General features: G+C 41.0%; 2 protein-coding genes across 3 annotated transcripts; both read left to right on the top strand.

Moving 5' to 3' along the window:
* The first annotated feature begins 38 nt into the window (after positions 1-38).
* On the top strand, positions 39-8,500 carry flcn (folliculin). 2 transcript variants are annotated; one of them, XM_004541163.6, is made up of 12 exons: positions 39-412; positions 567-770; positions 887-1,033; positions 1,130-1,351; positions 1,431-1,597; positions 1,683-1,774; positions 4,572-4,735; positions 4,936-5,049; positions 5,466-5,589; positions 5,701-5,826; positions 7,347-7,449; positions 7,862-8,500. In XM_004541163.6, the coding sequence occupies exons 2-12, from the start codon at positions 567-569 to the stop codon at positions 8,067-8,069; spliced, it is 1,671 nt and encodes a 556-aa protein (XP_004541220.1). In that variant the 5' UTR covers positions 39-412; the 3' UTR covers positions 8,070-8,500. The 2 variants fall into 2 exon arrangements, with proteins under 2 accessions (XP_004541220.1, XP_023010265.1); XM_023154497.3 differs by having other exon boundaries at positions 887-1,351.
* A 1,460-nt stretch (positions 8,501-9,960) lies between these two features.
* Positions 9,961-12,404, top strand: zgc:174888 (uncharacterized). The gene is made up of 5 exons (XM_004541164.2): positions 9,961-10,492; positions 10,875-10,981; positions 11,098-11,169; positions 11,466-11,612; positions 11,743-12,404. The coding sequence occupies exons 1-5, from the start codon at positions 10,480-10,482 to the stop codon at positions 12,076-12,078; spliced, it is 675 nt and encodes a 224-aa protein (XP_004541221.1). The 5' UTR covers positions 9,961-10,479; the 3' UTR covers positions 12,079-12,404.
* The last annotated feature ends 591 nt before the right edge of the window (positions 12,405-12,995 follow it).

Here is a 12,995-nt window from a genome sequence, read left to right as displayed (position 1 = left end):
TAAAGCCTGATATTGGAACACAGAAAAGTCGAAAAACTCTTAAATATGTTCGCGTGCTTTCGCGTCACTGGTAAAGCATTAAAGATGTTTTTGATTCGACGGATAAAACTGAGAAAATGAGCAGCAGTTGGCAGCCACGCGTCACTTGTGCCGGAGCGCGTGACTCTGCATCATGTGACGAGGTCTGTTTTTGTTGCCTGCTGACAGCTACACAAAGGACAAAAAAGTGTAGAAAGCCTCAATTAAAATGTTAGGAACGATGGCTTTTTAAAATACAGGCTCGATGAAGATTTAATTTTGTTTCACGGCGCTGTTATTTTTTTAACGGCACGGCTTTTTGAACACTACGTCCAATGAATACCTCTTTGTGAAGTGTCACCAGTCATTTGTTGAACGTGGTTCTGCACTGAAGGTAAGACCGTCTCATACTGCCACTTGTACCCGTATTTTAACCCCAGTGTAATCTGGTAACGTCAGTGATTAACCAGAACTAGATGTAGGTGTCCTGATCTAAATCAGACATCTTTAGCACAGTAAACATATGAAAACTTGTCTTGTTCTTTCAGATGAATGCTCTGGTGGCTCTCTGTCACTTCTGTGAGCTCCATGGCCCTCGAACCCTGTTCTGCACTGAGGCACTACACCCGCCTTCCCCATCCCCTTCATCCCAGGTAGGTGCCCAAATGCCAGGGGACCGAGATGGTGACCGTGATGGTGAAGGTCTAACCATGAAGGCCAACAGCTCAGCCACACAGAAAGAAATGTGTGAGGTGAGTAGAAGGGGCCTGACTGTGACTTTATCAGATGCTTGGATCCCTCGCTTTATTTGTTCCTTCATTAATTTTCAGCCTTAAAGTACTGATTTCCTTTTTTCTTTGTCTCGTAGGGTTGCCGATCCTTGCCTGCATCTCACCCGGGCTTTGTTAGCATTGATGATGAAACAGGCATCCGCTTCCTTAGTCACCAGCACCCCAGACAGCCCCAGCTTTTCAGCGTGGTCCGACAGGCTTGCGTACGCAGTCTCAGCTGTGAGGTAATTAGTGACATGTTTATGTGGGTGTTGTCTGTGGGCTTTAATCGGCTGATTACTGATATACTTCGTTGTGTTTTCTGTTTGTTTTGGTGTCAGGTGTGTCCCGGACGTGAAGGGCCCATTTTTTTTGGAGACGAGCAACATGGATTTGTGTTCTCACACACCTTCTTTATCAAAGACAGTCTCGCTAGAGGCTTCCAGCGTTGGTACAGTATTGTTATGGTAGCCATGGACAGAATCTACCTTATAAACTCCTGGCCTTTCCTGCTGCGTCACCTGAAGCTTACTATACAGAGTCTGCAGAGCACAGCTCTAAAGGTAGAGCACGTATATAAACATAATAAACTCAGCAGACTTATTAGTGCTTCTGATGTCTTTGGACTGTCCTTTCCATTAGGTGTTTGACAATGAACAGGGAGTTTGTCCCCAGCGAGCTGTGAGGATGAACAGTGCATTTTCACCTGCAGTTTTTCCACACCAAAGGAGCGGCAATGCAGCCCGATCGCTGACTTCGCTCACCCAGCATCCTAACCTCTGGGCCAGCCTGCACTCCTCCTTTAGCTGGTGAGTCATTAGGTTCAAAGAAACTGTTCTTCTTTTTCCAGTCAGTCTCTCACCCGGCTAATGAGTGGTCTCACCTCACTTCCAGGTTACTTAAAGCTTGTGGTAGCCGTCTGACGGAGAAGCTCCTGGAAGGAGCCCCCACCGAGGACACTCTGGTGCTCATAGAGAGACAAACGGGTAGATGCATTGACCTCGATTAAGAGGCGTGATATTTATTTATGCATATACAGTTGTGATCAGAAGTTTGCATACACTCATCATGAACATGAATCTCATAGTAATTTTGGGCTTTAAATGATTCGTTTGAACTGTTATTTTTTCCACAGTGGAATGACATCTTTAATGACTTTAAAAAGCAAGAACTGAATGTACAAGATTGAATTTATTTGGGATTTTCTCGAATCCACACAGTGTCAAAAGTATACATACAGACTCAAATATATACATACACTCCCTCTAAAATTTGGTTTAATGTTCCTTAGGAAGTTGCACCTTAATTGCTCAATAAGTATCTGGCATATTTTGGGGGCTGGGTAGTTGACCCATCTTCTTGGCAGAGTTCATTTAGATTTGTTGGTTTGTTGAATCAGCTCAGCTTATAAGCATAGTCCACAGATTTTCTGAGTGAGGTCAGGGCTTTGGGAAGGTCATTTCAGATGCTTAGTGTTAGCCTGCTTTATCCCTTCCAAAACCAGGTTTGATGTGTTTATCCTGTGGGAATACCAACTGTGTGGAGTTAGTCATCCTTCTTCATTATCCTATCCACTTTGTACAACTTATTATTTGACTGTCAGTCAAAAGGTCTTACAGCACAATGCTTGACATTTCAAGGCAGACTTGAGCCTTGGTGCTTCCTGGCTCAAGTCTTCCAGTATCAACTGACGGTGACAGTATGGGTCTTCTTACAGAACCTGGTAAAGTGGTGACATATCTGAATAATTTGTACTTGCGTACAATGGTTTTAACTGATAACCTTCGAATCTGTGTATTTTCTGATCTGTTGGTTAGAATGGATCCAAGAGACCGTCCCAGCTTGTGTAAATCTGCAGTTCTTCTTCTTAGATCTTCCCTGAGTTCCTTTGACTTTCCCATTGTTCTGAGTAGTGGTTCATCCAATGAGTGCTGTCAAACAAATCTCTTTATGCTGGCAACGAGAGAAAATTAATAGGGCTTGGCAAGTAAAGACTTTGTAGAACCTTCAGCGCAACAGTGAATAGCCAAATAAGAATTGGGTGCACCAGCTATAGCCAAACTGGTGCACCCAATTCTTATTTTTTAAAGTCATTAAAGATGTTGGCTGTGCAATTATTCTACCCTGGAACATGAACTGTGTTCCAGTGCAGAAGGATAATCTAACCAGCAAATTCTTGTGGTTCTCTGAGGTCCCACAGGTGGGGCTCAGAAAACCAGTTGAAAAATATGAAGTTGAAAAAAATGCATTTAAAAGTAAAATAGGCGAAAAGGAGATTTCTGATGTAAATTGCTGAAGCTTTTAAACAAAATTCAACGTGCATCTTTTTTTCTTGTTGATGATTGGTTTAAAAAAATGTGCAGTGTCACCTTGACTCAGCTTCTGAAGTGGAACGTGTGTGAAAAAGTTTAAAAACCACTTCTTTTAGATGTGGTAAGGTTCATTTTGTTCCTAAATTAACCTAAACTCATGACATCATGTCATTAGTTTGAACAACATGCTTATGGTTGTTATCATCTGACTGAGAAAGCTCTGGTGAAAGTGTGAATCACCAGACAAGTCTGTGGAGAGACGCCAGAAAAACAGTGATTCACTAAAGCATCCCAACTTTCCAGAGAGTTTACACAATTCCAGTCAGTGTTCAGTAATATCATGTACAAAAAAAGAAACCCAACATTTACAGTGAAACTTTCTCTGACAGTATTAGCTCTGTAATTTTAAATCCTATTCTGGGTCATTTGACCAAGAATCTGTTCATTTATACACCAAATGGACACTCATTACATAGACTTTGCTAGGAGATGGTTGAGTCCTGTTTTACCTTTAGAAGTGCTTTAATTATTTGTGACAAAGATTCATCAAGGTGCTGGAATCATTCCTCAGAGATTTTGGTTCATAATGACATGACAACATCACACAGTATCTTCAGATTTATGACAATGCATTTATAACAATAAGTAAACAATACCGATCTTAGCTGTGGCAATTAAATGGTTCTTTATTGGTACTAAGAATCCAAAAAATGTGGGCCAAACCACAAGCAGCTGCCTGAACTGTTGATGAAGGACAGGATGGGTTCATGTTATTTATTCTGACCCTACTATCTGAATATTGCAGCGGAAAGTGAGACTCATCACTAGGCAGTATTTTTCCAAGTTTCCAATTGGAAGTTGTCCAGTTTTGGTGATTCTCCTCTGATGTCAACAAGGCATTTTCACCTAGAGAACTGCTCCTTACTGTATATTTTCTTTTCTCTTTTTTTTTCTTTTTTCTTTACTGGGTATTTTCTTCTTTTTTTTCCATTCTCTGTAAACTCTGTGTGGTTGTGTGGGAACATCAGCAGTTTCTGAACTGCTAAGATCAGGCCACAGCCCACCATGCAACATTGAAAGTCTCATAAATCACCTTTCTTCCCCATTATGATGATCACTTTAAACGTCAGCAGGTCATGTTGACCATGACTACATGAATAAATGAACAGGGTTGCTATCATGTGAGTTGGCCGGATATTTGTGTTACCAAGTAGTTGAAACACTGTACTTAGTAATGTGGTCGCTATGCAGTGCAGGTCATAGGTGTTACTAACAGAGTCTGTTTTTTTTGTTTTGGAAACAGTGGGTAGCTATCCTCATGTGTGCACTATGATGATAGTTGTGTAGGTATGACTCGTGTGGTGTATGAACCGCCGTTTATCAGTTTCCTACGGAAATTCCCCACATTTGTAATGAACCTTTGCTTGAAAGCATTTGCTTTTTCTGTTTTTTAATGTCATGTGTTTTAAAGAGCAAGAGGAGGAAATGAGCTGCTGGGAGGGAGCAGAAGGAGGTGCTTCAAAGACGCAGAGACACCTGTCAGAGACCGAGCTGGCCCACAACTTCCTGAGCGATGATACAAAACTGGATGAATTACCTGGTCCAAAATTTAGGTCACTGAGGCATTTGAGACAGGTGAACTTAAGCACATTTGTAGTTTGCTAATGTATACCCAACTTAATCATGAACAGCGATAGAAAACTGAGATTGAATAAAGAAAAATACGTGTTTTTACAATCATTTATATGGTAAAGTGATGCATATTGGTTAAAAAAATAGCTCATACACTATGTCTGTGAGCTGTTGCTTGGTAAACATTGTGGTTCGTTCGGCAGGTCCTCGGGGCTCCTGACTTTCGACAGCTAGCCTGGCACGTGCTCATGGGAAATCAGGTCATATGGAGAGGTGCAGATCCAGTTCTCATCCAGTCAGCTTTTACAGTGCTAAAGGTACTCTGCTCCAGTGGTGTGGCCTTTGTAGATAGAGCGTTGTATTATAATATGGGTAAACATGAACTTTTGGGGCAGGGGAGCGCACCTACTATTTGTGTGAGGGTGTAATGCTGTTGTTATTGCACAGTTTTGACCTTTTCTTTTGCGACTACATGCTCTCCTGGGGTTTTCTTTGTGGTTATTTTTCATTTGAATACTTGAAAGATACATTTTTAATGTTATCAGTATATAATTTTAAGACAAGTTCATACTGTAATGTTTGTGTTACTTTACCACAGTTCTTTAGTAGTTGTCAGAAAAGCATCACTTATAGCATTAATGAGTAAGCAGAGACAGCGAGGCTGTGTGAATGTTAGCCAGATCAAACAGTGTATCATCACGGCCATTAACTCACTTCTCTATTTTCCCATTAGTCTTTGCTCCCGGTAGGCTGTGTGCGCTCCGTGCCATACAGCTCTCAGTACGAGGAGGCCTACAAGTGCAACTTTCTGGGTCTCTGCCCCGATGTGCCTATTCCAGCTCACGTCAGCTCCTCAGGTGCAAGAAGCTCTTTGAGATTTGTAGATCGCTGTGTGAGATTCTGTCAAAAACTGTAGATGTGTATTTGCAGATTAAACTGTAATAATTTTGCTTCGATTTTCTCTTCAGAGTTTACAGTGCTCGTGGACGTCACCTCAGAGAGAAGCTGTCACATCCCAGCTGTAAGAGAAGACGACATCAGCTCGCTTTATCAGTTCACCATCACCAGTGCCAACACACAACCTATAGACAGGGGTGAGTACATCAGTCTTGATTTAATTTGCTGCATGTTTGTTGCCTCTGTTAGCGTTACACAATTTACAGTCTGGGAACCCATCGGCTTGTCTGCTGATTAATCCTCTGAGGCCAAAGGTTTTTTTTCACGGCTTCCTGTGTAGTCGGCGTTTTTCTGTTCGTTGCTTTCTTTCTGTGCTTTTTGCTCATTCTTTACAAAAAGTCAGGTAAATTAAAAGACCGATAATAAAAAGCTTCATTTTCTACGGCAGCCGATGTTTTCAGGTTTCCATCTTGACAAATGCCATCCTTCCTTTGCTCTTCACACAGAAAGCTTACAGCCATGTAACCCCAGCCTGCTCTAGCCTAATTGATCGATACCACATGGACTAAAAGCAGATTACAAATAGACGTCTTTATATGTAGAATCTATTTATAGAGATTACAAATTTACATTTATCATCATCTGACTCTGTATCAGTGAAAAGGACAGATTTTTTTCCCCTCCTGATTCATTAACCCTTGTTTAAGTCAGAGCAGCTGTTAAAGTGAAAGTAGAAAAATGCTCAAGCACAGCAAGAGCATTAAGGAATCCATTAAAAAAAATGAAGAATTTGCATCGAAAACAGAAACTAGTTGTTTCCCACAGAATATATATCAGAGAATCCATCTCACACGTCTTCAGACTTTGTGCCAGCAGACAAACCAAACTGGTTCTGGGCAAATCAGAGCTCTGTGATGAACTTAGAGTCAGAAGGTCACGGCTACAGGTGTGTTTTAGGTTTTACAGGTGCACCGAACATCGTTTTTTACAGCAATTCCTACTAATAAATTCCTATTAATTCAGTAAAACGTAAATGAAAAAAGTTCCCATTAATCACTATCTATTATAGAAATTTCTAGCCTTTTTTTCTTAACACTCGATTCCTTTACAAAAATAGGGCCCCATTACTTGATCATGTCATAAAACTTATACCAACATATACCAGGATTAAACGTGAAGTTAAACTTCTTCGCGCTGACAGAGAGGGGAGTTTAAGATCAAAGTAGGCTGTATGTCGCCCGCATTGTGAAACGAGTTTGACACCCCTCCTTTAAAGGGTTCTGACTATATAGGAACACACACACACACAGCAGAATACACAAAAGCAACAAACATACCAGCATACCTGAGAAAGGGTCAAAAACTAAATCCAAATTATAAACTTCAAAGCTACAGAAACCTAAAACATGAGAATGAGTAACCGTTCGAGTAAACAGCAAAACATTTGCTGCGTAGCTGGTTGCAGCGACTGCTTGCAAGCTCATAAAGCTACTCAGACCACGGCCTGTTTTTCCTTTTCGCGCTCTCTGCATCCTGTGGTTCGTCAGTCTGATTTGTTGACGTTTTCTCACAGCAGACGGTTATACACAAATAGTTCAACCAATCACCTACTAAGAGTTTTTAATTTTTTTTGCTTGACTCTTTTTTTTTTTTTTTTTTTCCCTCAACTTTCCCACATGGTTCTTCCACTGACTAAATCTTTGTCCTCTTTCTCCAGGTCCAGCATTACTGAACAAGCTGGAGGTCGCTCTGTGCAATGAGAACCTGTCGGTGGATGTTGTGTCTCACTGCCTGCTGTGTTTGAAGGAGGAGTGGATGAAGTGAGTAAAGCTCCTTTATGCCACGTTCCAGATACTTCAGAACTCGGATGTCGGAACAGCGCATTTTACAAAAAGCCAGCAAAAACAGAATTTGTTTAGGTTCTCATTAAGGTAGAGCCATTCAGGGAGAAACAGGGAAAAACACATTAATGGATAGAGCTCGATCACTGCTCACTATTTAATGAGTCAAAAACACACAACATTTGCAGTACAGATTAAAAGTTTATAATTTTACTGTTGTTTACATTCAGTACTGCCATCTTGGATTGCTAACTTAGGATATTTCCAAGTGGGAAGTCTTATTGAGAGGGCGTTCCACACAAAGATTCCCACCGGAAACTTGGTGTTTCCGAATTCTGTCTTCTTCAGGAAGGCATAATTAGTCTTAAGTGTGATCTATTTGTTTTTTCAGTAAAGTCAAAGTGCTGTTCAAGTTCTCCAAAGTGGACGGTCGAGGAAGAGAGGACACGCAGAAGGTTCTGGCACTCCTCGGTGCTACGGGGCCCGGGGAAGAGGACAACGTCAGGCTGCTCAAGTACTGGATGACTGGACTTAGCAAAACATACAAGAGCCATTTAATGACAGCTGTCCGAGGAGGGGAGAGGAGCCCCAGCCAGTGACAAAGAAGAGGAGGAGGAGGAGATTAGGATAAAGAAAGGGGAGCTGAAATGAGGGGGAATGCCATTTCTTTGACGTTCCCCTTGTTTTGTTTTGTTTTCTTTTATTAATTTGTTTAGTTTTGGGGGGTTTTCTTACCCACATTCTTGTCATTTAATGACAGGACTGTGAACGGATGACACAAAGGGTTTCGCTCGTCAATTATGGTTGTTTTCAGTAACTGTTGTGTATCTAACGATGATGATTATCTTGCTCACTAAACAAGTAGAATCAGTTTGGATAATGCATGAGGGCTTTTATTTGTCAAAGGGAACTCTTATAGGAGACCTTTTTATACAGATATGTAAAGCTTAGCTTATTACAAAAAAAGACTTTGCACTTTGTTTACTCCTGCTGATGTTTTAAAATAAAATAAAACCAATGTAAACTTTGAGCCTGACATCCTTTCTCGACCCATGGTTGGCTCCACCTTGTGGTGAATAGAAAGAAAATGGGAGGGAAAGTGAAGCGGAGGTGGAGACCTTTTGTTTCTCCATCACCTCCCACTCGTTTGAAGGTCTTCCTGCGAGCAAGCTTTAAGTGGTGTAAGACAGCACTTTTAAAGAAAAAATTTTCCCCCAAGTCCTGAAACATACAAAAAGTGTTGCCTAACAAGGACCCGGGACAGATGACCACATCGGCAGGATTTGGGGTTTTTAATGAACCAGTCACTCTGATCTGCTTTTGTTTTTTCCATGCCAGTTATATGAGCCTGTTGATGTGCTGAAGCTCGCAGACTTTACTCAGTAAAATGTGGCTTTATTTAAGTTGGAGGATGTTTTTGAAAAAAAATTTCATGACCCCAAAATTTTAAGTTTCAAACTTGTGTTTTAGTCCTAATTATGAAGGAAAAAGTGAGTTTGCATATATTGGAGTGACTAGGTTTTTTTTTCCTATTTAAAGGAATGCACTTCTTTTGTTTTTATTAAATCTGGATTTCATTTGTTGAGTTAGGCTCCGACATGTGTGGATTTCATCTGCAGCAGCTTCACAAATTTTCTGCGTATTTACTTCCCTCTGAATTTTAAATGCAGTATGAACCAGGAAGACGGCACTCTGACTAGATATTTATATCAATCATTATAAACGTAGCATAAGTAAAGAGGTTTTGATTTAGTCATGCCTTGGGGCATATGGAGCCCTCGCTTGCTGCGGCTGTCTGGTTTCCTTTTCCTGTCAGTAGAGATACCTCTCTGGGAAATTTTCCTCTGTCGTTTGGCTTATGATCCAACAAACATGAAGAATAACGACTTCCTTCCTTTCATCATTAATCAACTCCTGTTGACATCTGACTGATATCCCAAACCAACGTGATGCTTTGCGTAACCTGAGGCCACAAAACAACACTTTACAGACAGGATGATGACAGCTGTGCACAGCTATCATCACAATCATACCATACAACTCTGTAAAGCCAATTTTAACATTAATGACTAAAGAAAGCAGTCATGTTGGGATGACTTGCATCTTCTGGCAATTCAGTGTTGCAATCTTTCTCGTTAGCTCTTCGAGGAATGTAATGAATGTGATCCTTATTTCTAAAAGAAACTGACTGTTAATGAATGACTTAATGGGATGATACTGCGCACTGACTTACGGGACAGCGACTGATAGAATCAACAGGCAGAGAGGTGTGGGGAAGAATCCAAATGAAAAACATATGCTCTGACTGCATAACTAAGCCTCTTCGGCCCTGGTTGGGAGCGGGAGGATGGGGGTGGGAGCGGGAGGATGGGGGTGGGGGGGTGTTGGGGAATGTGGGAAGCAGAAGGGAGGGAGACGGGTCAGTCAATAGTGAGGTAAAACGTGTGCCTGTGGGAGTGGCCGACGCATAAAGGGAGAATTGAGCGGAGCACTTTCACTTTGAGCTGTGCCTGTGTCTGAGTAGGATACAGAGGGATAGGGAGAAATTCAGGGGAAGAGGTCAGCTCTGGCACTTTATTCATTAACCACTTTTAAGGGACAGAGACAGAGTGGCCAGGAAAATTCTAGGTCAGTAGTGAGAAAGGGAAAGGAGAAAAGATTTAGAAAGGGAAATAGAAAAACAAGGCTTTCAAAGTGAAAGGCTGCAGCCACCCTGGCTTCAAGTGGGAAAACCCAAAGTGAGAGAGCATGTCGATGTGAGGTGACAAGTGGGGCATGTGCATGGAAAGTACCAAAGGACCCTAAGTAAAGAGAAGGGGATGATCTGAGGGATGTGAACAGGAAGACTAAATATCAAGCAGTGAAGAAGAAGAGACAGAAGCCTGCTCTTTCAAAGACCTGTAAAAAAACCACAGGAGGAAGCTTCGCCTTTTACAGAGTGACAGTGAAGCTTGCCTGCAGAGTCACTGCTGTCAACAAGAGAAATGGACATGCAGTCAAGATAAAACGATGACACTGCGAGGTGAGAAACTATTATTTTCATGTTAAATTTTTGTCTGTTTTTCACCCTTTTTAAATGTCTGTGGGATTATAGTGAAACAGCAGTCCTGGTTAATGCATAGTGAGATTTAAATGGTGAATCAAAGTTGGTTTTTTTGCGCCACTTTGAAACATCACAGCCATTTCTGGTGCCCTAATTAAATTAGAGATGTTGCAATCGTAGCCCAGTGTCTCCTGCTGTTTTCTTTTTTTTTAAAAAGAAAGAAATGGCTAATTTACACAGGAAATGATGTCATGTTCTTTTTAGTAGCTATGCACTTTGAACAAGCTACAAACCACAGAAAGTTTCCAGCAATTATGTGACTTGTTTTCTGTGGCTTTCGCTCTTATCATGTCTCCAACAGTTCTACTGTTGCTGTCATTACTAACTGCCCCATGTGGTGGATGTGAGTTTGACCTGGAAGGTGTGAAAAATATCAAAGGGACCATCGATTCGAGTTCAGCAGGCTTTGTAAGTGAAACTCTCTTTACTTCGTTTCTAAATATTTACTTCTATGTCCATATAGACCTGTGTGGTCCTTCTGGGTATCTGGCTTCTCATCTTTGCCTCTTTTCTCCCTCCTTCAGCGCACAGTGTTTCCTAAGGATTACTATGTGGTACATCGATATACAAGACACATGCTCTGTGACACCGATCCGGTGAGTTGTTTATATAGGAAGTGCTCATATAGATCTTATATATCCTGTTCATTTTAACCTTCTCCTGAAGCCCACTTGGGTTTTTTTTTAAAGAGAATAATTACTTGCTTTTTTTCTTTGGTCGTCTTCCACTATAACAAGTCACATGCTCTGTTTAATAACAGTCTGTTGTCCCAAGTGGCCTCCAGCCTCTCTCGTAACACGGTTACTTGTGTGGTTCTTGCGGTGATTTGTCATGTGTTTTACATGCTAGTCCTAATTTTGGGGTTATTGTGTTGCTCTGTTTTTCCTCGCAGTGTTGCGTGTTCCCTGCTGCGTATGTCCTCCATGATTCTTGGCAAGTGCTCCTGACAAACCTCTGGGAGGAACACTTAAATCACTCTCTTGTTGTGGAACTTACACGGACACTGGATAAAATTATTAGCAAGAACAGAAACATGGAAGTACGTATTCTCTTTTTCTTGTCGTGACATTGCTCGCTTCAGTATCAAGTAGCTGTTTCAAACATGACTTTGTTAGTCAGATTTGTTGTCTTGATAATACTGATCTCTCTTCCTTGTTTCCTTGCTGCAGATGTTTCGGGAGGAGACAGACTTATCCCAGTTCTCCTTGGTGTCTTCCTCTCCAGAAGAACTCCTAAAGTTAACATCAGAACTTTTTAGCCGGTGGATTCAAATTGGGTGCCCACCTTCAATTGAAACATGCACCCTGCCCAACTTGCCACCGTCTGTTGAAAGGAAGGACTACAGCCCATCAAGGGCCAGACTTTTAACCACTAGAGCGGTAGACAATATGAAATCTGGCAGGATTATAGACACACCGCCACTGTCCAGTGGGGTTCCCCCATCATATTCTGCATTTGTTTGGAGCTCCTTATTATTAAGACTCTACTGGTGTTTGCTACCATAGTTGTCAAAAAGGGTCTTATATATATCTTTATAGGCACTGATGACTGTTTTCTTAAGTTTTTGTCTCTGTGTTTCGGTGTGGTAAGCTTTGTGAAACTCAAGTGTTACATCTGATGCACAAAATTAGAGCAAACCACCAGTCTCGCCGTCCAACAGCGCTCTGTAAGAGGTGATATCGCAGATGTAATCCAATAGCATCACTATTTAGAGGAAGCTATCTATGGTTTATGTTCTTCTTGCTAATGGGCATTGCCTGCCACTGTTTACAAATGGATGTATATGTATTTACTTTTGTACAGAAAAATAAATTAAAGACATTTAGATATATGCATCGTTAGCTTTTGGTGTAACTTGCCAGTATCCAAAGTCTGTGTTATATTTATTACAGTATTTTGAATGTACATTTACAGTTAGACTACTTAAGTAAATGTGCTTAAGTGTTGGGATATACATATTTACTTTTTTTTTTCATTTAAATACACTTTTACGCCACATTTTAGAGGTAAATACTGTCATTTCTCTCCACATTTGTAAAAAATGATTATGCACTGTGGCACACTGAAAAACTCAACAGTTTATGAAGTTGTTAAAATCAGTGCACTGCCAATTACAGCTGTAATGCCTGCATAATGATACTGTAGCCTATGATCAGCACTAACTTATGACATTAATAAAACTACAGTTGCAGAGCAATCACAGGTACAAGTCTTGCCCAATTTGCATTTGTAACTTTGCAGTGTGGTCCTGCTATTTGCAGCAGCAAAGTATTTAATCAGTCGGAGTTATATGTTTACAGTTTTCTCCCTGCTGCTTTTAAGAGATTACGTTTTGTGTTTAATCTTGCATTCCAACTGCAAGAGTCTGCATTCGTGTGAACTCAACCGTAGATTCTCTTGTAAAGAGGCAGCCTTTGTCTGG

This window comes from Maylandia zebra, linkage group LG11 (assembly GCF_041146795.1).
Source record: "Maylandia zebra isolate NMK-2024a linkage group LG11, Mzebra_GT3a, whole genome shotgun sequence".
Classification (NCBI taxonomy): domain Eukaryota; kingdom Metazoa; phylum Chordata; class Actinopteri; order Cichliformes; family Cichlidae; genus Maylandia; species Maylandia zebra.
This window is presented reverse-complemented; position numbering and strand designations above follow the sequence as displayed.